The sequence below is a fragment of the Leucopleurus acutus genome, assembly GCF_964270905.1.
Source record: "Leucopleurus acutus genome assembly, chromosome: 5".
In the NCBI taxonomy this organism is placed as follows: Eukaryota; Metazoa; Chordata; class Mammalia; order Artiodactyla; family Delphinidae; genus Leucopleurus; species Leucopleurus acutus.
This window is the reverse complement of record NC_139147.1, coordinates 27,911,741-27,937,946: the sequence shown is the minus strand read 5'-3', so window position 1 is coordinate 27,937,946 and position 26,206 is coordinate 27,911,741. Positions and strand designations below refer to the sequence as shown.

The 26,206-nt window shown below is 34.9% G+C and overlaps 1 protein-coding gene across 1 annotated transcript in view; it reads left to right on the top strand.

Annotated features, from left to right (window-relative positions):
• USP25 (ubiquitin specific peptidase 25) overlaps positions 1-5,646 on the top strand; it is a 139,955-nt gene extending 134,309 nt beyond the window's left edge. The window contains 3 exon segments of the mRNA XM_082840200.1: positions 230-353; positions 3,757-3,952; positions 4,261-5,646. Coding sequence (XP_082696326.1) covers positions 230-353; positions 3,757-3,952; positions 4,261-4,433 — 493 coding nt within the window. The 3' untranslated portion in view covers positions 4,434-5,646.
• Positions 5,647-26,206: the final 20,560 nt, after the last annotated feature.

The window sequence follows — 26,206 nt, the reverse complement described above, 5'->3', positions numbered from 1 at the left end:
GTTCTGTTTTTTGTTTGTTTTACTTTTAAGACAACTATCTGCTGGTTTCAGATGTGGCTGTTACTCAAAAGATGCCTTCAGGCATACAGTGTATCATCAGATGATACTTTTTATTTTAATGTTGTTCTGGATAATCAAAATTTAAATGTATACTTAAAATGCTTTAAAATTGTAATTGACCTTTTTTTACAAAGATAAAATAGTAATGCTATACTTTTTTTTTTTAAAGTTATATAGATTCCTTGCTGTTCCTTATCTGTGCTTATCAGAATAACAAAGAACTCTTGTCCAAAGGCCCATACAGAGGACATGATGAAGAATTGATATCACATTATAGAAGAGAATGTTTACTAGTAAGTTGAATGTACATAGTATGTGTTTACGTTATCATTTTGTCTTACATTGGGGCAGTTATCCAGACTCATATATAAGTGATTGACTATTAATTCTGATGGGGTGTCATGATGATGTCTATAATCTGGGTCTATTCCCTTGAGGTGGGAAAATACACTCAATTCTTTATCCCTTCTTCTTTAAGGATCTTAAGTTTTACAGATGATGAACCAGAAATGTTCTTAAAATGAGGTCAGAATAATTACATTTTTATATTTAGATTTCTTCTCATTCTGCCATTCCCTCTTTTGATGACAGAAGAGGGCCTAAATGATGAATTATCATCATTATTATTCCAGAAAAAGAATAGATTTTTCTGAGTTTTTATAAATAGTATATTTGGTGTACATAATGTTAAAGGATTCATTGTATTATAATATCGTTTTTTTTCACCTAGTCAATGGAATTTTTTTCCTCAAATATTTTTACTATCTATGTGCTGAAATATTATTGTTGTTATAAACTTTAAGAAATCTTTTTAGCAAGTTTTTTTTTTCCCCCACCAGTTTAGATATCTGGAGTACTTTGTTAATGTTTCTTGAGTCAGCTAACCGTTATGTATAAAATTACAAATTCCATCTTTATACTTTTTTCTGATTAGATTTTATTTAGCTATTAACATGACTATAGATTGTGAACTTCTAAGTTGCAGTTTTTTTCTATAAAATATATAAAGGTATTCAAGAGTATGATTTTTGAATCTATATAGGTTACTTGGTTTATGTGTACTTTAAAAAACTAAGTAGGTGTACTGGTGAAATGTTTTCTTTCAGTAGAACTACATAGTATATGTTAATTGTAGTCTGCGGTATGTTTTCGGAATTTTTGAATGTGAATATTAGAGGCTTGTGATCTTGTTATTTTTCTCTTAGCTGATTTTGCTGCATTTAAGTGTATTTTAAGACTTGAATTGTTGATGGTTTGTATCCATTAAGGATGGTATTCTTAATTTGGTCAGTTTCAAAAGGTTTTTAATCAACCCCTGAGAAGGAAGACCTGAATTATATATATTTCAGTTTAAAAAAGTACAGTTTTATATAATTATATAAAATTTTGCATTGAATGAGTTAAAGCAATTTTTAATGTAAAAACGTTACAGTGTTGGGATATTGAAATATTTTGGTAAAACTGTTTTAAACATAAATACAACCAAAAAAACTTGATGGTTATTCTAAGACATTTATAAAATGGTAGAATGTGTTTCTTTTATCATTTTAGGTTAGTAAACCAGCCACACTTTGTTGTTTCACATAGGGATTTAAATAAAACCTCAGGAGGATTATTTTAGTGTTCCTTTAAGGTTTTTCTTTTTTTTTACATTGAGTATTTACTGAGTGTCAGATTCTGAGGGATGCAAAGATAAATAAGACCTATTATTTATCCTAAGAGAATTCAATCTGGTGAGTGATGTACACAGATAATTTTTATATTTCAGAATAAGTATTATTATGAGAAATATGCAAAATAATATACCTGGAATTGTTGGGGAGAAGCTTAAGAGATAAGATAAACACTGATCTGGATCTTGATGGATAAATAAGAGTTTAAAGCCTTGTAGAGAAGAGAGAAAAACATTCCAGACAAAGGAATATCATATGAAAAGGCATGGGAAGTATACAACAGAAAATGAAGATAAATCCATTGTGGCTAAGTTATGAGGAACAGGGTTAGGTGGAAATGATGAAGCCAACAGGATTTGTTGTTAGACTGTGAAGAAGCTTATGCACCATTCTAATGCATTGGTACCATTGTAAAGTTGGTGTAAGTTTGGCTTGATCAGGTTTTGGAAAATCATTCTGGCAGTCGTATACTAGAAGATGAACTGGAAAGGAGTAAAGATTGAAATGAAGAACACTAGAGGAGATAGACAGGGAAGAGAGGGCGAGAGCCTCAACTAAGGCAGAAGTACGATGAATATGAAAGAGAGGGTATATAAGATGGTAAAAGGAAATGAAATCAAGGACTTGGTAACTATTAGATGAGTGGGAAGAAGGAAATAGAAGCATTAAGGCTGCCTGACTTACTAATTCTGTCTTTGGCTTTGGGGACTCTTAAGAGAATGAATAAGGTTGGCTTTGGACATACTATGTTTGAGTTGTTTCTAGGATATGTTTTGATTTAGTGAACTTAACATCGAATTTCAGAATAATTACATGTCTTTGAAAGCAAATTATAAAAATTACACTAGATACTTAAAGGCTTACCTCATTTAATCCTCTTAACCACTGTGTAAGGAAGGTAATAGTATCTCATTTTTCATATAAAGACGCCAAAGCTAGGAAAGTACTTGTTTGCTGAAGGTTAAATAATTTGCTTAGTGGCTGAATTGGACTTTCAGCATAAGCCTCTCTACAAAATCAAGATAAATTGCACAAGAATGACATAACATAACCGTAAGAAATAATAAAATTTTTGTATTTGAAGTTCAGCTTAAAACTATTTAAAAATCATATTTATCATTCTGTAAACGTAAGACTTCAGACATAAACGTCTTATTATACCTGTACCTTTTTATCTGTCTCCTATGTCTCTGTTTCTTATCGCATGGATTTCTCTCTTCTACTCAATTAGACGTCAGCACACTTGGCCTGTGCTCCAGCCTACCACTTGTTTTTATAAATAAAGTTTTATTGAAACATAGGTGTGCTCATTCATTTACATATGGCTGCCTTTGTACAGCAACGGCAGAGATCAGTCATTGCAACGAAAACGATATAGCCCTCGAAGCCTAAGATATTTCCTATCTTGTCCTTTACAGAAAAAGTTTACTGATCCCTGTATTGTAAGGGATTGTAAGCTCCATGAGAGTTTTCTGTATTAATCACTTGGGTACCCCTGCATCTAGAACAGTTTCTGGCACATGGCATGTACTGAGTAAGAATTTTTTGAAGGAGTAAATGAACTAATGGATTACCTTTATATTTTTGTATCAAGAAATATAACAGTCCCTGTTGAGTTGACATTTATGGAAAAGATGATGAGTTTTTCAAAAATTTCTTCCTTTTTAAAATTACTTTGAGTGCTTGTCAAATTTTAGAATTGGGGGAAATTCACCTCTGGAGAACAAATTTTAAAATGGTCCCTATAGTGATGATCAAAGTAAAATAAACTGAACTTAAGCTTTAAAAACATGGCAACATTATTTCTCCCACTTCTTTTTTGCTTTTGTTTCTGTTGTTATATGCATAGCCTTTTCTAAGAGACGTTTCTTGCTCAATAGGTTGAGGTTGCGTTTTGTGACTTCCATTTGTTCTAATACTGTCTGCGAACATGCTTGTTATGTTGCCTTCAGTATTAACACTTACATTTTTATTTAATTAAAAAAGGAAACAAACTTGTTGTTCTTTTTTTCATTGCGTTAAGAAATTAAATGAGCAGGCTGCAGAACTGTTTGAATCTGGAGAGGATCGAGAAGTAAACAATGGTCTGATTATCATGAATGAGTTTATTGTCCCATTTTTGCCCTTGTTATTGGTGGATGAAATGGAAGAGAAAGATATACTTGCTGTGGAAGATATGAGAAATCGATGGTGTTCCTATCTTGGACAAGAAATGGAATGTAAGTTTAAACAATGCAGGTGGACACCTGGGGTGTTGGGATTAAAAGCAGTTAGAATTAGATGTTAGTTATTATCATTTTTTATATTCTGTAACATGTTTATATTCGCATCAGTTATTTTCTTATTTACAAACTAAGCTGTGCACACTACTGTTGCCATTTATGTTTTACTTCTTCCCCCCAAATGGTAATGATTTTACATGTTTTGAAATGAAACATCAACTGACCACTCCAAATTAATAAATCTTGTTGAAGATAATTTCTCTCCCTGTCGATCTTTAGTTACATCTAATTGTTTATATTTGCAGCAAACCTCCAAGAGAAGCTGACAGATTTTCTGCCAAAACTGCTTGATTGTTCTACGGAGATTAAAGGTTTCCATGAGCCGCCGAAGTTACCTCCGTACTCCACGCATGAACTCTGTGAGCGATTTGCCCGAATCATGTTGTCCCTCAGTCGGACTCCTGCTGATGGAAGATAAACTGCACATACTTTCCCTAAACACACTGTATAAACTTTATTTTAGTTCTTAACCCTTGCCTTCCTGTTACAGGGTTTGCTTGTTGCTGCTATAGTTTTTAACTTTTTATTTTAATCACCGCAGAAGACGAAAGGACTCTACAGACTTTAGCCAGACTGCAAACAAAGCTGAGAATCGCATGGCGCTCAGACTTTGTTTTAACCAGAACTGATGTATAATTACAAATCCAGTTGATTTTATTATGGCAAAACCATGCTTTTGCCACTTGTCTTTACAGTATTACTTTGCTTTTATCTTTTCTTTATCTACAGCTTTCCATTCAGTCTGGATCCTCCATGACTACAGCCATTTAAGTGTTCAGCACTGTGTACAATACATAATATTTGGTAGCTTGTAAATGAAATTAAAGAATAAAGTTTTATTTATGGCTACCTATGTGTTTGTAAGCAGGTATATTATATATTAGTGTATTTTTTTAGTTATATAAATGAATTTTGTCTGGGGATTGTTTAAGATTGGGTGATAAATAGATTAATACACACTTTTAATTTTGCTCTAATGTTAGCACATTAGAAATTTACTGAGTACTTGACACTTAAATATATCTGTATTTTTGACTAAGTTCTTAAACTTAGTATGGCACCTAAACCTGTTTTGAATTCAAATCAGGTTTTCACTGAAGTGAGCGGCTGATATTTAAGTCAACCACACTGAAACTTTTAACCTTTTCTTAGATTAACCTTTTATTTTTTTATGTATTTACATATAATATAGCAAGGTGATTATTTCAAGAGATACCAGAAAAAAAGTACTTGAATAAGGGCTATTTAATAGTGAAACTTATAAAAAGTATGTATATGTATATATACATACATACACACATGTATACACACACATATTCTTCATAATGGAGGACAGTGTTTGCATTATATAATCATTCTATTTTTGTAAATTGTATACTACTTTATTTGAAAATGTTCTCTACTAATCAGTGCTGTGAAATGAAGTTGATACTGTTGAACTAGAAGTTATGAGTATCTTACCTGCATTTATTTACCTCCTTTTCAAAAAGGAAAAAGCTGTAGAACATTTTGTAGATGGAACTGCTGTTTAAGATTAATGAAGTAATATTGTGAATGAAATTCAATGCTTTAAAGGTAATCATTGTTACCAACAACCTATTTTTGAATTTATAAAAATTCTTTATAAGTGATACTTTGTTAGTGTAGTAAAATATATCATTATACTATGTGTATGTTTCTTATAGCGTCGCCAAAGCTAGTGCTCTTCATAAGTGCCTCTCATAAAAGATGCTGGGTGGAAGAGGAACAAGAAAATATTAAACTGTTATATAATACTCCTTATAAAGGTATCAATATACTGCTAAGGTATTAATGACAAAGAATTGGTACTATTTCTGTTGTAAAGTTAGATTTTGCATATTATAGCCATCAGAATGTGTTTTGGTTTAGATTTCAAGTTCTCTACTGAGCAGAACTAGTGCTCTGCATCGGTTTTCAAGTCCTATTGCAAGTTTAGAAACTTCATATGTATCATCAAAGCATTTATAAAGTATCTTCAGTATTTTATGATATTCTACCATAATGGTAAAGTTGTTTGTGTTTATGTGTATAATTGACCACTGAGACACAAACTGCTAAACACCATATGGAAATTACTCCTTTTACAAGGCACATCCAGGTAAGTATTATTATCATATTTACTCTGTACTTAAAAGCCAGTTTATTCATTCCTAGTTATGAATCTGAAGTTCTTATTTAAAAAAGGGACCTTTTTCAAGACCTAGGGAAACAACTTGTTTTTATATCAGCTTTTAATCTACTCTTAAGATTTAGGTTAGTGAAATTTTCTTATTATTTACTGGATTAAATATAACTTATGGCTAGTAATTTAAAAATTGAAACCTCATAGAACTGTTGTCCATGGCAGATTTCACTTTGATTTAATGACTCTCATTTTGATTACTATAGTACTCCCTTCCCACTCCCCCACAATTACATTTTGAAATAATTTAGGGTAGAATTCAAATAGATAGAGAAGATTTTTAGGAACTTGTTACAAACATCTTGTATAAGGAGACTGTAGCCATGAGTGAACCTGTGAGATCCCATAATACTTTGCAGATTCGTTAAAATACAATACACTAAATACATTAAATAAGTAGTTCTCAAAGTGTGGTCTCCAGACAAGCAGCTTTTCAGCATCATCTGGGGACATGTTAGAACTGAAAATTCTTGAGCCCCATATCAGAACTACTGACTAACACATGTTAAAACTTGAAGAGTTAACAAGTTTCAACAAGTCCTTCAGAAGATTCTGATATCTGCTGAAGGTTGAGAACTACAGCACTAAATAAAACTGTCAGTAGCATTTTATGCACCTTAAACTGATGTTTAAATTCTGTTTACTTTTGAACCCTCATTTCTTGGAAACTTTTCATTATTTCCCTCACTGGCAATTTCAAAGAAGTGACTAAAAATTATTTTTCTTAGTTTTAGATTTATTGAGACTAAGGTGGATTCTCTCCTCCTATATCTAATTCTCCAGAAGTTCAGTGTCTTTGTTTTATGATTCAGAATTGTTGACTTTGGCTTCTGAGTCCTATTGTCCTCCCTCTGAAGTACAATCACACAGCATACTTGGGAAGAGTAAGTAGGGATACAGTTGTGTAATCATTTTTTTTAAATTTACTTTACATTGTTAAGCAGATTAAATATTATTTGTTGTGCCAATGATAACCTCATCCAAAGCATGTGTATTTTGCTGCTAGGACTGCCATAATAAATACCACACACTGGACGGCTTTAAAAACATAAGTTTATTTTCTCACAGTTCTAGAGGCTGGAAGTCCAAGATCAAGATGTTGGCAGGTTTAGTTTCTCCTGAGGCCTCTCTCTTTGGCTTGCAGAAAGTAGCCTTCTCACTTTGTCCTCACATGACCTTTTCTCTGTGCATGTGTGCATCTCTGATGTCTCTTCCTCTCCTCTTCTTATAAGGACACCAGTCATACTGGATTAGGGCCCCACCCTTATGACCTCATTTAATCTTAATTATCTCTTTAAAGGTCCTGTCTCCAAATACAGTCACATTTGGGGGTAAGGGCTTCAACAACTGAATTTGGGGGTGGGAGACACAATTCAGTCCACAGTATGTGATGGCCCAGTTTATATACCTCCTTTGCAGACACAAAAGTATTGTTGTTACAAGATCACTGTGTAAATATCTGTAGTTCTATTCTTTCATCTGCTTTTCTTTTACTCTCACTTTATTCTAAAAACCATATCAAAGTTATAGCAAACCAAGTTAGAAATTGCTCACAGTGCATCCACCTAATCATTTCAGTATGTTTTCATTGAACAAATTTTTGCTGAATGAATGAAATAATTCATGTTGACTTGCCCTTGTTCATGTTTATTTTATTAGTTTCACTTAACATTATACCATAGGTCTGTTTCTGTTTTGCTGGTGTTTTTATTCTTACCTACTTTATATCCCTATTCCCCAGCCAGTACTGGAGGCACTGGTGTTAACCATTGTGGACACATATTTTTCCATGTTTGGATAATGTTATGCAGTGCGTACATATAAGCATTGGTGGGGTTTTTTTGCGGGGGGTTGGAGGGTGGAAAGGGAGAGGGTCGTTGCTTTTAAAAAATGAAAAAACAATCTATATTACATATGCTTTCCCCTACCCCCTCCTGTACTTTCTAGCCTCCAATTCCTTCTTTTTCTAATTAGCCATTTGATAGAGGTGACTTACAATAATCAAATAATAAGTACTATAATAGTACTAATAAAAGTAAATGAGTCATGATTGAGAGAACTACATACGCAATTGAATGCACACAGACATACACACCAGAATTTCAAATATCCTTACTTACTCCATGCAAAGTTCTTTCACACCTTCACTACCATTCTCAACCTCCTATTCAGTGCAGCTCCAGTAAAATAGGATGATCTCACCTTTACCAAGAAAGTTGGGGAGCTTGGATATGAACCCCTTCAACTTTTCACCTCCACACTTGTAAATTTACAGTTAATTATTAATCAGGATGTGACAAGGGATAGACATTTTTGATAACCCAATGTTATGAGGACGATACAAATAAAATCAAATTCAGTATAAAATGAATTTATAAACTTAGTTAAAAAGTACGTTCATTATTTGGGAGACATATTTGCTCTACTACAAAAGTAGCTCACTGTTTTGCTTTGTATTAGCCCAAAGCCTGTACAATATCAGTTTGTCCTTTAGCAAATGGTTCTTTTTCAATCATCTGGAACTAGATTAGTATCCTTAACCTTAGGTGTGCATCAAAAGGGTGAGCTTTCTTTATAAAAGGTGTCTAGGTCCTATCTATCATGTGGATTCTTAAAAGCCTTTTAAAGTGAGAACTATTTTGAGAACATTTGGTAGGTGCTTGTCCAACTTTAATTTTTCTAAGGATTACCTCTGGCCCTCCCCTCAGAGACTAATTGAGCCTGACTAGTAGGGTGGAGAAATGTGCTTTTTGCATTATTGTATGTCACGTGAAAAGGCAGGGGGTATCAATTTGCTGATGCCCCCCTCAGCCATACTGCATGCGCATTTTAGTCTGCGCTCCAGCTGAAGCTGCACTCAAATGTTCTTCAGTCCTTAACTTGCTGGACTTCTTTCTCTCTTCTGAGTGGTAAGAGTGCAGGCTCTAGAACCACACAGCCTGTGTCCAGATCTTGGCTCAGCTCCTCACTGTCGTGTTGATCTTGAGTGCACTCTTTAACTCTTCTGTGCCTACATTTCTTCATCTATAAAATAGGATTACAGTAAAAACTGCCTTATATCATTTTTTTAAAAGATTAAATGTGTTTCTGTATTTAAAAAAAACTCTTAGAAAATGTCTGCAACAATGTAAGTGTTCAGTAATCAGCCATTTTATAGTTTGTCACTATTGGCTTCTGCTCATGATTTTCAGAATCTCTGCCTTCCTGAGACGAGCTGCTTTGGACTACTCTCATTCCTATCTGCATTCTTTGTTTTCTTTTCTTTCTACTCCTTAAATATCAGTGTTGGCAAGGTCTGTACTTGACCCTCTTCTAACTCTTCACCCTTCCTGGATGGTCGTGTCTGCTAGTTTGTCTTCCTCTGCTGCCTACATACTTATGATTCACAAGTTTGTGTTCCTAACCAAACCTCCCTTGTGCATTTTAGATCTGTACGTATGTCCAATTATCTGTTCAACATAGAGACTTGGATGCTTCACAGGCACTTTAAACTCTGTATATCCAAAACTGAATTCACTACTTCTTCCCAAACCTGATTCTCTTACATTCTTTTGGTGAATGATATAATGATTCAGAAATAAGGAATTATTCTCAATTTCGCATTTATTTCCCATTGATTACTAGGTGTTGACAGGTCAGAGTTTTAATACCTTGCTCATGCATCCCTTTACTACTGTTGATGAGGTTTCTCATCTTTTAATTTGGACAATTGGATTTGGCCTTGAGTGGCCTATCTTTGCCCTTGCCCCTTTAATCCATCTTATATACTGTTGGCAGAATAATCTTTCGAAGAGGTTTTGCATATCTGTCTTCCATTGCTGGACTGAACTCCTTTAGAGGGAAATAGTATCTCCTGGTTTTGTAACCCTAGTACCTGTTAAAATATCTGGCAATTTAATAAAGGTGCAGTCTTGCAGGTTGTCTGGTCCTCCAATCACCTTAGACCTGCGTGGTCTAGTATGATAGCCACTAGTCACCTGTGGCTATTTAAACTTAAACCAAATATTAGTCATCCTAGCCATATTTCAGATTCTCAATAGCCACATGTGACTGTTGGCTGCCGTATCGGACAATACATTTTAGAACATTTCTATTATTGCAGAAAGTTTCATTGGACAGAGCTACCTCAGACCCTTGCTGATATGGACATCTTCCTCTATTAACACCCCTGGAACATTCAAACACCCTCCAAAGTGCTAACCTGAGCAAATTGGCCATCAGCATTTACATCTTCTTATCTTGATCCTGCCATTAACCACTTTACTACATCTGCTCTTCAGAGAGCATCTCTACCATCATATATCCAGTCAGGAGTGCCCACACAAGGTATTTCAACAGAGGAGATGTGGTAGAGGCATTAGAGAGTAACCCAGAGAGCCTAACTGCAGGATGCAGCTACTATTCCTAGGTGTAGGGAAACAAAAGGAAAAGTTGGGGTTACCAGAACCTTGGAGCTCCAAAAAAAGGGTCCCCATGGAGTTGGTGCTCAAACCTCTGAGAAGGTTCACCACCTAAGTGCTCTTGCTACTTCTGAGGGATGCAATGAAGATAGCTCTAGAAGTTCTAAAGTTGAAGCTCTAAGTTCCAGTTGAAGACTGGAATCAATTGAAATTATTAGGTCACCGGTAGGATTGGCAAGCAAAGACAAAGAAGTAAGTCTTGTTTTCCTCTTTCTACTTTCCAACTTTTCTCTAGTACTTCATATTGACAGAACCTAAATGGAGTTCAGAGAAGAGGTCAGGAAAATGCACTTTGCAGAGTCCCAGCCGCAGTATCACAGAGCAGGGGATAAAAGGGTGGATGGAACTGGAGCTGAGAGACAATAGGTATAGAACCTACACAATAGTTTCCACTCCAAGATTTCATTTTTATCCAAATATGTTAATCACTAAAACACTAAATATTCAGAAATGTATCTATGGAGTATCTCTGGGACCTCAAGAGTAAATGCACTAGTTCTGATTGAAATCCTGTTGCTCTTTTTTTATCAAATGAAACTTTTTAATGATGCTATTTAATGCTTTATTTTTAAAGTCAGCAGTGGAAGGATGTATATATAATATGAATTCATGCCCATTCACACGTTTTGCTTGTGTGCCATATGCCACAGTATCTGCCAGGTAGTATGTTTATAAAACAAACAGTGATTAGACAAAAGTAATAATCCCCCCAAATTCATCTATCTACCCAGAGTTAGACACTTAACATTTTTGCGTTGATCCCCCTGGACATCTTTCTGTGCATGTGCACATATACATGCACACATACAACTATATCTAAATGAAATATAATAGATGGTAGACGTATTTCCAAGGAAGTGTGTATGTATATCCCACTGCTCTACAGCACTTGATTATAAGGAAGATGTACAATATTTATTCATGGATATACAATGTAGGCTGCTACTTATGTCTCTTTGTGTACTACTTTTATCTCTTTTGTCTTTCTGCTAAATTTGTAGATGTATAACTTCTGTCTGAGTTACGGAGTATACAGATATAAAATTTTGAGCTAAATTGTCAAACTTTACCAAACTTCCTGTTTATACTGCCACCACTAGTGCATGAGAGAGTGTTTCTTCACAGGTTAAACAACATAGAATATTAACAGTCTTTAATATTTTTCAGGGACAGCCGAAAATTTATTGTATTTTTAAAATTTTTAATGAGAGTGAATATGTTTCAATATGTTAATGGCCGCTTGTACTTGCTTATGACCTTTGCACTTTTTCTGTTGGGTGTTCACGTCTATAAATTTGCAATAGCTCACATTAGGAATCATTAGTTCTTTACTACTACACACACTGCAGATTTTTACCTTCTGTCATTTACTTTAAGCTTGCTTATAATATTAGTGTCTTATGACTTTATTTTTATGTAATCAAATCTGTTGACCTGCTTTATAATTTTCACCTTTGATACCATGTTTAGAAAGGATTTTCCCTGTTCAAGATTATAAAAATACCCATATTTTCTTCTGATATTTTTATGATTTTGTTTTTTATGTCAGTTTTTAGTGCAGTTGGAAATTATATTAAAGGGTGAGGTAAAAATTCACAAAATTTTGCCAAGATTATCTAGTTGTCTATAAAATATTATTTTTCCTTACTGATCTAAAATGTAATCTGCACTAGGTAATAAATTTTTATATTTGAAATTTATGAACACTCTCTTCAGTTCCACTTAATGTTTTTGTCTATTCAGCTACCATTACTAATTTAATGACTTTTTTAACATTGATTTAAAATATTTGTTTTATAACTAATACACATTTTCCTAGTAGCTAATATGTTGTGTTACTACCCAACAGAGATGCGCTTAATACTCATTTTTTTCCATAATTTTCTGTACTCTTTTGCAGATAAACTTAGAATTATTCAATCTTCTTTCAAATAAAAATCCTACTGGCATTTTGATTGTACTTACATTGGTTTACATAGATTGGCATATAGAGAAATCATTGAGCCTTTACAAAGATGAGTCTTCCTATCCAAAAACAATATTGTCTATCCTTTCATTAGATTCATGTCTTTCAGAAGAGTTTAATTTTTTTTTAATTTTTCTTTAAGTATCTTAATGTGTTTTAATGTTTTTGTGGTGTTTATGAATTGAATTCTAATTGAATATTAGTGGTAGAGAACAGCATATCTCCAACTTTTTGGTCTCAGAACCTCTTTACACAAAAATTTTTGAGGACCTAAAAGCTTTTGTTTGAGCAGGTTATATCTATTGATATTTTACCACTTTAGAAATTGAGTAAAATATAATTGAGTAAAATATAATATTTAAAATGATAAAAATATCAGCATAACATGTTAACCAAAATAATATATTTTAAGTGAAAAATAGTTAAATTTTCTGCCTTCTTTTTCTTCTGGAGTTTGTTGTGCTTAAATCACAAACCTGAGGCTTGAAAGGAAATTAAGTGCTGATTATAACTGCTGCATCCCTTATATTAATTATGAAAATTACGCTGTTCTCACACTTCCACATGACACATAGAATTAGCTTAAAATTTGGACTAGCAAGGACAATTATTTTAAAGATAGATAGGAATCATTTTTCAAAGTAGTCATGTAATTTCTTAGAAAAATAAAAATCATCTAACAGTTTCAAACTTCAGTGTGCCTTCCATAGTCCTGGAAATTTCACTGAATAAGACACCTGCTCTTTGCTTGGTTTGCATTTCCCATACCCCATATTTTGAAAATGTCTCCAGGAAGAAAGCTTATCTGGTGTTCTACACTGCCCTCGAGTATTGCAACCTTGCGTGTCCATTTTCCAAACACTGAAAAGAGTTGCTTCATATTTTTTAAACTGTTCCATGATGGCTAAATCACAGAAGTCTATAAATCTTTTAGAAGATAGTATATGGGGAGTGTCTTTAAGATCTTGGAATAACAAAGGATTTCTTAACACAGAAAAAGAATTAAACATGAAGGAAATTTTTGATAAATTTAACCACATGAAATTAAGAATTCTGTCCATCAAAAGATTCCCTGAAGAGAGTGAAAAGACAAGGCAATGTAGTGAGAGGATATTAGCAATTTGCAAGATGGCAGTGCAGTAAGAAAAAGAATGGACTTACGGCTTGGGTGAGATAATCATGATAACATACTTTCTAAAATGTTCCCAGATCCTTTTTTCATTAAGAAAAGGATAGTTAAAGAAAAACATAGGATTTTTCAACAAAATGAAGTGACAGGAATTCTTATAAGCTACAAAATACAAGTGGATGGAGCCAAACTACACGCAACTACAATATTTTGGCAAGACTTTGACAGGTTTAGCAGATGTGAGGAGTTATCAGTAAAAAGCAAGCAAACAACAACAACAACAAAAAAAAAAAACCAGGAAATTCTGTATGTCCTAAGACCCTCAGAAAACAGAAATTGCCAATAAATACCATAAAGTGAGAAGACCTCAATCGGAATCTTCTGCAAATAGTTCTGAGAACGATAAGCAAAACGGAGAAGACTCCACTGGCTTCAGTTTGTGGTTGAGTACAAAAGGATGTGGACAAAAATATCGGAGGGGTCTGAGGCAGTCTAATCCTCAAGGAAATAAAAAATGCTCAAAATCAAAATTGCTTCAGAAGGGCAGACATCATCCTGGATGATGCTGGGAATAGAACCTAGTTGAGATAGACCTAACCCAAAACTCTTAATATCTGACCTGCATGAACTCTTGCTCTTGTTGGTGTACCATAATGACATTCCTGCAGCCCCAGGAATTATGTCCATCATACCTGAAATGCTTGATTATATCCTTTTCCCCAGTGCACAGTCACCTTAATAACTGGGGACTTTCTCGAGGAGACTGAGTCTCCTCTTCATTCAAGTGGCTCTGCGGCTGCAAACTGGCTTGTCTTGGAATTGGTTGAGGGGCCACGACTCTTCATTTGCTGATTCAAGTGAAATTTCTATTCAACAGATTTATAAGCTTTTTTCTTTAATAGTCTACCTATCTATTTTAGTCCTAGGACACCATGACAATTAGACGTTGCCAAAAATCAAGACTCCCAGTTATTTTTGGCTGTGCTGCCATTAAAGTAACCATATCTACCTTGTCTCTACTAGTTCAGTGATGCTACATGACCCCTACCTCTCTGGGATCGTATTATTCCCATTGAATTCTCGCAAGTTTGAGGGGAGCACTTCCCATTGTCTTTCTAGTGCACAAAGAATAGCTACAAGAGCTCTCTTAAAGGATGCTGGTGATCACGTCACCAGTATATTTCCCAAGGATTTGATGAAGGGAGTATCTTCTGGCCTCTCCAGTGGACACAGCAGGGATACATAATCTACTTCAGCATTGCAGTTTCTGTAAACTTTTGGGCAATTCCATATGCAGTGTACCAAGGAAGTTCTGGCATCTCAACTTTGTTCAGTTTTGGCCATATTCGAGTCCAATTTCAGTCACCCAACCAAGAAAACTCTTAGAGCTGCTGCTAGCCATTGAAGCCAAAAATTGAATCCAAGGTCTCTGCTTAGTGCTTTCATATCAATCAATTTAGCATTATATTCGATGTATATTCCCTCACTCCTACCAAACATCCATTCTCACACATTGTCCTCAGGTTCCTCTCAATATAAATTGGCAGAATTTTGCATTATTTTTAATGTACATAGTGTCTCCTCTTGGATCACACTTTAAGTTTAACCCTGGGGCCTGCTAGAATTTGGATCTGAATATAGGCCTACAAACAATGAGAGGTGATGTGAATATTGAAGAGGATCAGCAGGTCCCTGCTAGACAGCCACCTCAGGTGAGGCCATTACAAGTTTTTCAGGCAAGGGAAATCCAAACTCAATACAGGGGAAGAAGGCTGCTCTTATTGACAAGGTTCAACAGAACTTTGGGGTTTAAGGTCCTCAGCTTCACTGGAAACTTCCCGTGTGTCCCTGTTCCAATTTTCAGGGTCCCACTCTTTCCCAATCAATGACCTGACTTTAACATAAGAGATCCTCTGTAATGCTGTGAACTCAATTCGCTTTTTAATTCAGCCTTGCACAGAATTCAACTTTGGGTATGGTTTTAGAAAAGACCTTGTGGCTATAGGAGACAAGGGTTTCATTTAAGATAGTTGCAGTTTTCTTGTCCTTTACTCAGACTTTGAGATGAGAATTATTTAACCCCCTGAGCTCATCATTTTCTTTCTTCAAATTCTTCAGTGCACTTTGATGTAACCAATCAATCTGTTAATACAACAAATTTTCACAAAAAATGGCAGCAGCTACTTAGTCACTCCAAGTCTTTCCTTCTACAAGTGATTTCATGTGATAATTTAAGTCACGGTTTTGCCACTGCAATTCACGGCCTACCAGCATCACCTTTATGATAGGCGTTAATTCATTTTAATCTAATTGGATTGAAGATAAACATGATAGATTAATGTACTCAAGATTCAGTTACCCTGGAACCACTTCTGATACCAATATCTACATTTATGAGGTTAAATGAGGGAAGCAGAGCTACTATGAGTTGAGAGATAAGATACTTATAATAATTAAAACTTACACAATTATGGCAGCATCTGGGAAGTGACATTCTAGGAGAGAAGTTGGCAAATCAGAGGAGGTATCACTGACCAGTAAACCTGGGGAGCCAAGCATGCCCATCTGCTGAAGTGGGACTCTAAAGAGAAGGCTCCTAGATCTATGAGAAGGTATGCTCTGTATAGCTACCAACTCTGCAGTGATGATGGGCCTGGGGCAACTGTTGGTCAACAGAGTTAGCAGCCAAAGAAAGCTGGGTGTGGAGTGGAGGAGAGCAGGTTCAAGCTAGAACCTACTGGCACCTCTGCATTTGTCAGTCACCACATCTAACTAATGACCTTCAGAAAACAAGGCTCATTCACTTCTACTTTCCCAGTCTTGCAATTCTTTTGGCCAATGCTAACTAGCAACCATACAGGAAGGAGATTCTAGAAAGGGACTTACAACTTTCATTGTTGACACAGTTCAGGCTACCATAATTCAGGCTATGATGAAGACATAGAAGAAAAACATAGCCACAAAGAAAAAGAATTATATGTATATATAATACAAAAATGCCTGAGAATCCAATAAAAACCTGAACTTGAATAGAGGCTTTACAAAAAAAAAGAAAAATCCAAATGACTGATAACCAGAAAAGTGTTCAACCTCATAAATAATCAGGAAAATGGGAATTAAAATCACAATGAGATACCACCAAACACCCACAAGATTGGCAAAAAACAAACAAACAAATATTGGTGGGGATGTGTATGTAGCAATAGGAACACCCAAATTATACTGGTTGGTGTGTAAATTAATGCAACCTCTTTGGAAAAGTGTTTAGCATTATTTTAAAACATCTGAAGTTATGAGTACATTATTCAGTAATTCCTAAGTATTTTTCCTAAAGATAGTTAGGTACATGTATATCAGTTTACACATACAAAAAATGTTCTTGGAAGCATCGTTTATACTAGCAAAAACTAGAAACAACCCAAATATCCATCAACGATAAACTGACAAATTGTAGTATGTTCATATAATGGAATACTGTACAGCAATAAAAAGGAGAAGGTGACAGCTGCATATATCAACATGGGTGAATCTTATAAAGATATGGCTGACTAAAAGAAACAAGACAAAAGCATATACAGTAAAATTCCATTTATTTAACATTTAAAAACCTAGGTAAAATAAAAATATATAGGAATGCATTAATGAATGGCAAAACTGAAAAAAAAATTAAAAGACAAGAAAGGATTACCATGTAAGTCCAGATAATAGTTACTCCAGGAGGGAGGATAAATGTGTGATTGGAAAGAGACACGTGGGAGGCCTCTGGACTTGCTTCCAATTTCATAGCATTTAGTAAGTTTTAATTTTCTGTTTCTATGCAAGTTTGCCATTGGAGTTCTAAGTCTGGAGCTTGGTAGAGGATTATCCTCTAGAGACATAAAGTTGAGAATCATCACGTCTGAGATGCAGCTAGTCAAGGGAATTCATGTTATGTGATAAGATGATGTAGAGAGAAGAGAGGAGGGCCCAGGACTGAGTTCTGAGGAGCATTAAAAGGTGTTATGTTGGAGGCAAAACCAGCTAAGGAAATAGAGACTCTCCAATGAAGTAGGAAGATCTGGTGTCTCTTACTCCAAGACAGAAGAATTTTTCTAAAAGTAGGAAATGGTCACCTATGATAAGTGTTTCTGGGTAAAATGAGGACAGAAGAGTAGGTGATTTTGACAAGGGTCTTTTCAGTGGAGTGGTGGAGACAGAAAGCATGTTGGATTGGCTTCAAGAATTTAACAACACGGCTGAATTGATAATTTAAAAAATGCTTGATGACAGGATGGTTACACTGAAATAACTTGATTGTTGTCTTCTAAATTCCCAGTAGGTGGTGTCATAATACTGTATTTAGAGAATAGGTTTTTTTTTTCTTTTTAATAAAGTAGAAAAAGAAGAAAATGCTAGTATACTTGCTTAAACATATGTACTTTCATTTTAAAAGCTTCTTTACTTTTTTCTCTAAGATGACACTATGATAAGCACCTTAATTCTTTATGATGATTCTTTAATTCTCATTTTTACAAGAAAGTATGTACTAAGTAATGGCTTTTTATTCTTTTATTCTCTATAGCTATACAATATTACATAATCAGTCAAAAGAATGAGATGGTTAAAATGTCCTACCCCAAGTTTCCCAGGATCTTTTTTTACTCTTTTGTCTTAGACATATGAAGAAAGAAACTGTCTTCGTCCTGGAAGTCAAACAGGAATGCAGGACCTGTCATTATAACCATTATAAGCTTTATTTTGCCCTCAAAATGTTGTCTACTTTTAGATACTCTTTTGAATTATCGATATCATAAATGATTGACTTTGTGGAAATCTAGCTATTTCTAGTTGAATTCAGTGTACTCTTAATCTTCCTACCTTACATTTCAGTAATCCTTACATTTGCTTTGGCCATACAATATATGCAGTGAGATAATTATAACTTGGAGCGTAGTATGGCCTCTGTGTGAGGATGACTCTCAACAGCTATGTAACAATCCATGTTTTTAGGGTCTCCTCAGATTATATACCCTTGGAGGATCAGGCCAATGGATTAATGGGTGGTTTTGTTTTTGGTTTTGATTTTCATAACCACCACAATGCCCTTTTTGAACTATGCAAAACTGTATAGCAGATGTTTGTGTTTATTAAATAAATGTGCTACTATATACACATAAACAATTCTCCTTGAAATTTTCCTACATCCTAGAGGTATGGTGTCTACACTGTGAGCTCTATTACTTTGATAATTTCATACTTGTGACGCTTCAGTAGTCAGGAATCTGAAGATGTATGCTCTCCATGGGGTTAGTGTTTGATGGAATAATGTAAATTCTTTTGAAAAAGTTATAATTATTTCACTTACTTTTTAAAGTCTGCTAAAGAAGTTAAAGCATTTTTAACTTTCTATTTTCTGAAAATTAAGATATTAAAATAAGATAATTTTAAGTTAAAAAAAATAGTTTTTGAAAAATACTGAGAATCTCGTTACATTCAAGGAAATGTTGAACACCCAGGCCTTCGAAAGAGCAGAAAGTATGACCATTTCAGGGACTTAATAAGAATCCATTGACGTTCCCGGGGCAAGTTGTGTCTTTACTTTATCACTGAGTGTATTGGTATGAAGAGCCATTTCCTGAAGGCTCTGTAAGGGTTCTCTCGGTCTGAATCTAAATTGTAATGGCCTCTAAAGTATAGAAATAATGAAATTTCTCCTTGAGAGCCAAGATCCATCACCCCAGGTGTTATGGGCTGAATTGTGTTCCCTTAAGTTTTGTATGTTGAAATCTTAAAACCTAGTACCTTAAAGTGTTACTGTATTTGTAGATAGTGTCTTTAGAAAAGTAATTAAGTTAAAATGAGGTGGACCCTCATTCAATACGATGGGTGACTTCATAAGAAGTTTGTACATGGACATGTAAAGGTAGAAGACCATGTGAAGACACAGGGAGAAGATAGCCATCTACAAGCCAAGGAGAAGGGCCTCAGAAGAAGCCAATCCTGTCAGCACCCTGATCTTGAACTTACAGCCTCCAGAATTGTGAGAAAATAAATTTCTATTTTTTAAGCCACTCTATCTGTGATATTTTGTTATGGCAGCCTTAGCAAACTAATATACCAGCCAATGTTGGTATGATCCTTTTGGTTTCTTCCTTTGGTACACATCCTCTCAAATCTCTCGTTTGCTTAAAAATGAAAGAGAAACTTCATAGAATGCAAATCTGAGCACTACACACAGAGGTCAGTAGGTCTGATTCTAATTAAGGTGGTCTCTAGCAGCATGAGGAGGCCAACATTCTCTTTGAATTCCATTCATCCTGGTAAGTGACTCTTGGGAAGAAAAAAAAAAAAACAAATAGATTCAGAAACCTACGGTCAAGAACTAAACTTTTGAGCGGAGCTTTTATTTCTGAGAATGGTACAATCAATGGCTTCAGAGAAATCTTCCCTGTTTAAAAAAAAAAAAAGCTGCACAAAATAAAGTACATATATCTATGTGAAGGCACTGGAGAACTAACTAAGTAATGAAGATTGAGGATTTGTGCACACTTGAATCCAGAAAAGAATGAGAGCAGATATAGACAAGCCCAGCATCAGATGCTTTTCTCTTCAATATATTTACCGGTTCCTAACGAGGCAGCTCAGAGGTGGGGAGGCTGAGAAGCACTTAGGCTGACTCACGGGGCAGCAGGGATTGGAGTTCAGGACCCATATATAAGAAAAACCCAGCGCCTAGAATGGTTACACACTAAAGACACTAAAGAACAAAAGCAAACAGAAAAAGGCCCTCAGAGGGACTAAAGCCCAGATTTGACTCATTTCAGTGACTGATAAAATTAATGTCAATTGGAGCTGCTAGCACCCTTAACTGAGCTGCCTGGCAGAAATAAAAGTAAATCCTCTGTAGGTAAATATATATATCATCCAGAACCTGATATGATCCCTTTGAACTTTATATATAATCTGTACTCAAGCAAATCAAATAAGATGAAGCAAACATATACAACAAAAACTAGAGAAGACATGAATCTGAATTTAAATGACAAGCAAAAAGTCATTAGGAAAAAATATATGGAAGATTCAGATCACAGAATGATCATACAAGGACTTTAAAATAAGTGTCATAAATAGAATTTATTCAAGGAATTTAAAGGAGCTCAAGGAATTTAAAATAGAAAATTTCAAATGGCTGTAAGAGAGGTAAGAAAGAATGAATAGCAAAAGAAAAAGTATATATATGGAAGAAGGAAAATATATAATGGTGGAGTAAGGACCTCTGAAAATATATTCCTCTATAAAAACTATGAGAACATTAGAAAAATTATCAAAGCCACTTTATTTCAGAACTCTGGAAAATTTTCAAAGGATTGTGACAATCTGAAGAGTGTTATTCATGAAAAACAAAAACTTTTTTTTTAACATCTTTATTGGAGTATAATTGCTTTACAATGGTGTGTTAGTTTCTGCTTTATAACAAATTGAATCAGTTATACATATACATATGTTCTCATATCTCTTCCCTCTTGCATCTCCCTCCCTCCCACCCTCCCATCCCACCCCTCTAGGTGGTCACAAAGCACCGGGCTGATCTCCCTATGCTATGTGGCTGCTTCCCACTAGCTATCTATTTTATGTTTGGTAGTGTATATATGTCCATTCCACTCTCTCACCTTGTCACAGCTTACGCTTCCCACTCCTCATATCTTCAAGTCCATTCTCTAGTAGGCCTGTGACTTTATTCCCATCTTGCCCCTAGGTTCTTCATGACCTTTTATTTTCTTTCTTTCTTAGATTCTATAAATATGTGTTAGCATACAGTATTTGTTTTTCTCTTTCTGACTTACTTCACTCTATATGACAGACTCTAGGTCCAATCACCTAAGTGCAAATAACTCAATTTAGTTTCTTTTTATGGCTGAGTAATATTCCATTGTATATATGTGCCACATCTTCTTTATCCATTCATCTGTTGATGGACATTTAGGTTGTTTCCATGTGCTGGCTATTGTAAATAGAGCTGCAATGAACATTGTGATACATGTCTCTTTTTGAATTATGGTTTTCTCAGGGGATACGCCCAGTAGTGGGATTGCTGGGTCATATGGTAGTTCTCTTTTTAGATTTTTAAGGAACCTCCATACTGTTCTCCATAGTGGCTGTATCAATTTGCATTCCCACTAACAGTGCAAGAGGGGTCCCTTTTCTCCACACCCTCTCCAGCATTTATTGTTTGTAGACTTTTTGATGATGGCCATTCTAACTGGTGTGATGATATCTCATTGTAGTTTTGATTTGCATTTCTCTAATGATTAATGATGTTGAGCATTCTTTCATGTGTTTGTCGGCAATCTGTATATTTTCTTTGGAGAAATGTCTATTTAGGCCTTCTGCCCATTTTTGGATTGGGTTGTTTGTTTTTTGATATTGAGTTGCACGAGCTGCTTGTAAATTTTGGAGATTAATCCTTTGTCAGTTGCTTCCTTTGCAAATATTTTCTCCCATTCTGAGGGTTGTCTTTTCGTCTTGTTTATGGTTTCCTTTGCTGCACAAAAGCTTTGAAGTTTCATTAGGTCCCATTTGTTTATTTTTGTTTTTATTTCCATTTCTCTAGGAGGTGGGTCAAAAAGGATCTTGCTGTGATTTATGTCATAGTGTTCTGCAGATGTTTTCCTCTAAGAGATTGATAGTTTCTGGCCTTACATTTAGGTCTTTAATCCATTTTGAGTTTATTTTTGTGTATGGTGTTAAGAAGTGTTCTAATTTCATACTTTTACATATAGCTGTCCAGTTTTCCCAGCACCACTTATTGAAGAGGCTGTCTTTTCTCCACTGTATATTCTTGCCTCCTTTATCAAAGATAAGGTGACCATATGTGCGTGGGTTTATCTCTGGGCTTTCTATCCTCTTCCATTGATCTATCTTTCTGTTTTTGTGCCAGTACCATATTGTCTTGATTACTGCAGCTTTGTAGTATAGTCTGAAGTCAGGGAGCCTGATTCCTCTGGCTGCGTTTTTCTTTCTCAAGATTACTTTGGCTACTCGGGGTCTTTTGCGTTTCAATACAAACTGTGAAATTTTTTGTACTAGTTCTGTGAAAAATGCCAGTGGTAGTTTGATAGGGATTGCATTGAATCTGTAGATTGCTATGAGTAGTAGAGTCATTTTCACAATGTTTCACAATGTTGATTCTTCCAATCCAAGAACATGGTATATCTCTCCATCTATTTGTACCATCTTTAATTTCTTTCATCAGTGTCTTATAATTTCCTGCGTACAGGTCTTTTGTCTCCTTAGGTAGGTTTATTCCTAGATATTTCATTCTTTTTTTTGCAGTGGTAAATGGGAGTGTTTTCTTAATTTGACTTTCAGATCTTTCATCATTAATGTATAGGTATGCAAGAGATTTCTGTGCATTAACTTTGTATCTTGCTACTTTACCAAATTCATTGATTAGTTCTAGTAGTTTTCTGGTAGCATCTTTAGGATTCTCTCTATATAGCATCATGTCATCTGCAAACAGTGACAGCTTTACTTTTTCTTTTCCGATTTGGATTCCTTTTATTTCTTTTTCTTCTCTGATTGCTGTGGCTAAAACTTCCAAAAATATGTTGAATAATAGTGATGAGAGTAGGTAACCTTGTCTTTTTCCTGATCTTAGTGGAAATGGTTTCAGTTTTTCACCATTGTGGGCAATGTTGGCTGTGGGTTTGTCATATATGGCTTTTATTATGTTGAGGAAAGTTCCCTCTATGCCTACTTTCTGCAGGGTTTTTATCATAAATCAGTGTTGAATTTTGTCCGAATCTTTCTCTGCATCGATTGAGATGATCATATGGATTTTCTCCTTCAATTTGTTAATATGGTATATCACATTGATTGATTTGTGTATATTGAAGAATCCTTGCATTCCTGGGATAAACCCCACTTATCATGGTTTACGACACGTTTAATGTGCTGTTGGATTCTGTTTGCTAGTATTTTGTTGAGGATTTTTGCATCTATGTTCATCAGTGATATTGGCCTGTAGTTTTCTTTGTGACATCTTTGTCTGGTTTTGGTATCAAGGTGATGGTGGCTTCGTAGAATGAGTTTGGGAGTGTACCTCCCTCTGCTATATTTTGGAAGAGTTTGAGAAGGATAGGTGTTAGCTCATCTCTAAATGTTTGATAGAATTTGCCTGTGAAGCCATCTGGTCCTGGGCTTTTGTTTGTTGGAAGATTTTTAATCACAGTTTCAATTTCAGTGCTTGTGATTGGTCTGTTCATATTTTCTATTTCTTCCTGGTTCACTCTCGGAAGTTGTGCATTTCTAAGAATTTGTCCATTTCTTCCAGGTTTTCCATTTTATTGGCATAATGTTGCTTGTAGTAATCTCTCATGATCCTTTGTATTTCTGCAGTGTCAGCTGTTACTTCTCCTTTTTCATTTCTAATCCTATTGATTTGAGTCTTCTCCCTTTTTTTCATGATGAGTCAGGCTAATGGTTTATCAATTTTTTTTATCTTCTCAAAGAACAAGCTTTTAGTTTTATTGATCTTTGCTATCGTTTCCTTCATTTCTTTTTCATTTATTTCTGATCTGATCTTTATGATTTCTTTCCTTCTGCTAACTTTGGGGTTTTTTTGTTCTTCTTTCTCTAATTGCTTTAGTTGTAAGGTTAGGTTGTTTATTTGAGATGTTTCTTGTTTCTTAAGGTAGGATTGTATTGCTATAAACTTCCCTCTTAGAACTACTTTTGCTGCATCCCATAGGTTTTGGGTCACTGTGTTTTCATTGTCATTTGTTCCTAGGTATTTTTTGATTTCCTCTTTGATTTCTTCAGTGATCTCTTAGTTATTAAGTAGTGTATTGTTTAGCCTCCATGTGCTTGTATATTTTACAGATTTTTTTCCCTATAATTGATATCTAGTCTCATAGCATTGTGGTCGGAAAAGATATTTGATATGATTTCAGTTTTCTTAAATTTACCAAGGCTTGATTTGTTACCCAAGATAGGATCTATCTTGGAGGATGTTCCATGAGCACTTGAGAAGAATGTGTATTCTGTTGTTTTTGGATGGAATGTCGTATAAATATCAGTTAAATCCATCTTGTTTAATGTATCATTTAAAGCTTGTGTTTCCTTATTTATTTTCATTTTGGATGATCTGTCCATTGGTGAAAGTGGGGTGTTAAAGTCCCCTACTATAAATGTATTACTGTCTATTTCCCCTTTTATGGCTGTTAGCATTTGCCTTATGTATTGAGGTGCTCCTATGTTGGGTGCATAAGTATTTATAATTGCTATATCTTCTTCTTGGATTGATCCCTTGATCATTATTTAGTGTCCTTCTTTGTCTCTTGCAATAGTCTTTATTTTAAAGTCTATTTTGTCTGATATGAGAATTGCTACTCTAGCTTTCTTTTGATTTCCATTTGCATGGAGTATCTTTTTCCATCCCCTCACTTTCAGTCTGTATATGTCCCTAGGTCTGAAGTGAGTCTCTTATAGACAGCATATATACGGGTCCTTTTTTTGTATCCATTCAGCCAGTCTATGTCTTTTGGTTGGAACATTTAATCCATTTACATTTAAGGTAATTATCGATATGTATGTTCCTATTCCCATTTTCTTAATTGTTTTGGGTGTGTTATTGTAGGTCTTTTCCTTCTCTTGTGTTTCCTGCCTGAGAAGTTCCTTTAGCATTATTGTAAAACTGGTTTGGTGGTGCTGAATTCTCTTAGCTTTTGCTTGTCTGTAAAGGTTTTAATTTCTCAGTCAAATCTGAATGAGATCCTTGCTGGGTAGAGTATCTGGTTGTAGGTTTTTCTCCTTCATCACTTTAAATATGTCCTGCCATTCCCTTCTGGCTTGCAGAGTTTCTGCTGAAAGATCAGCTGTTAACCTTATGGGGATTCCCTTGTGTGTTATTTGTTGTTTTTCCCTTGCTGCTTTTAATATGCTTTCTTTGTATTTAATTTTTGATAGTTTCATTAATATGTTTTGGCATGTTTCTCCTTGGATTTATCCTGTATGGGACTCTCTGTGCTTCCTGGACTTCATTAACTATTTCCTTTCCCATATTAGGGAACTTTTCAACTATAATCTCTTCAAATATTTTCTCAGTCCCTTTCTTTTTCTCTTCTTCTTCTGGGATCCCTATAATTCGAATGTTGGTGCATTTAATGTTGTCCCAGAGGTTCTGAGACTGTCCTCAGTTCTTTTCATTCTTTTTTCTTTATTCTGCTCTGCAGTAGTTATTTCCACTATTTTATCTTCCAGGTCACTTATCCATTCTTCTGCCTCAGTTATTCTGCTATTGATCCCTTCTAGAGAATTTTTAATTTCATTTATTGTGTTGTTCATCATTGTTTGTTTGCTCTTTAGTTCTTCTATGTCCTTGTGAAACTTTTATTGTATTTTCTCTATTCTATTTCCAAGATTTTGGATCACCTTTACTATCATTATTCTGAAT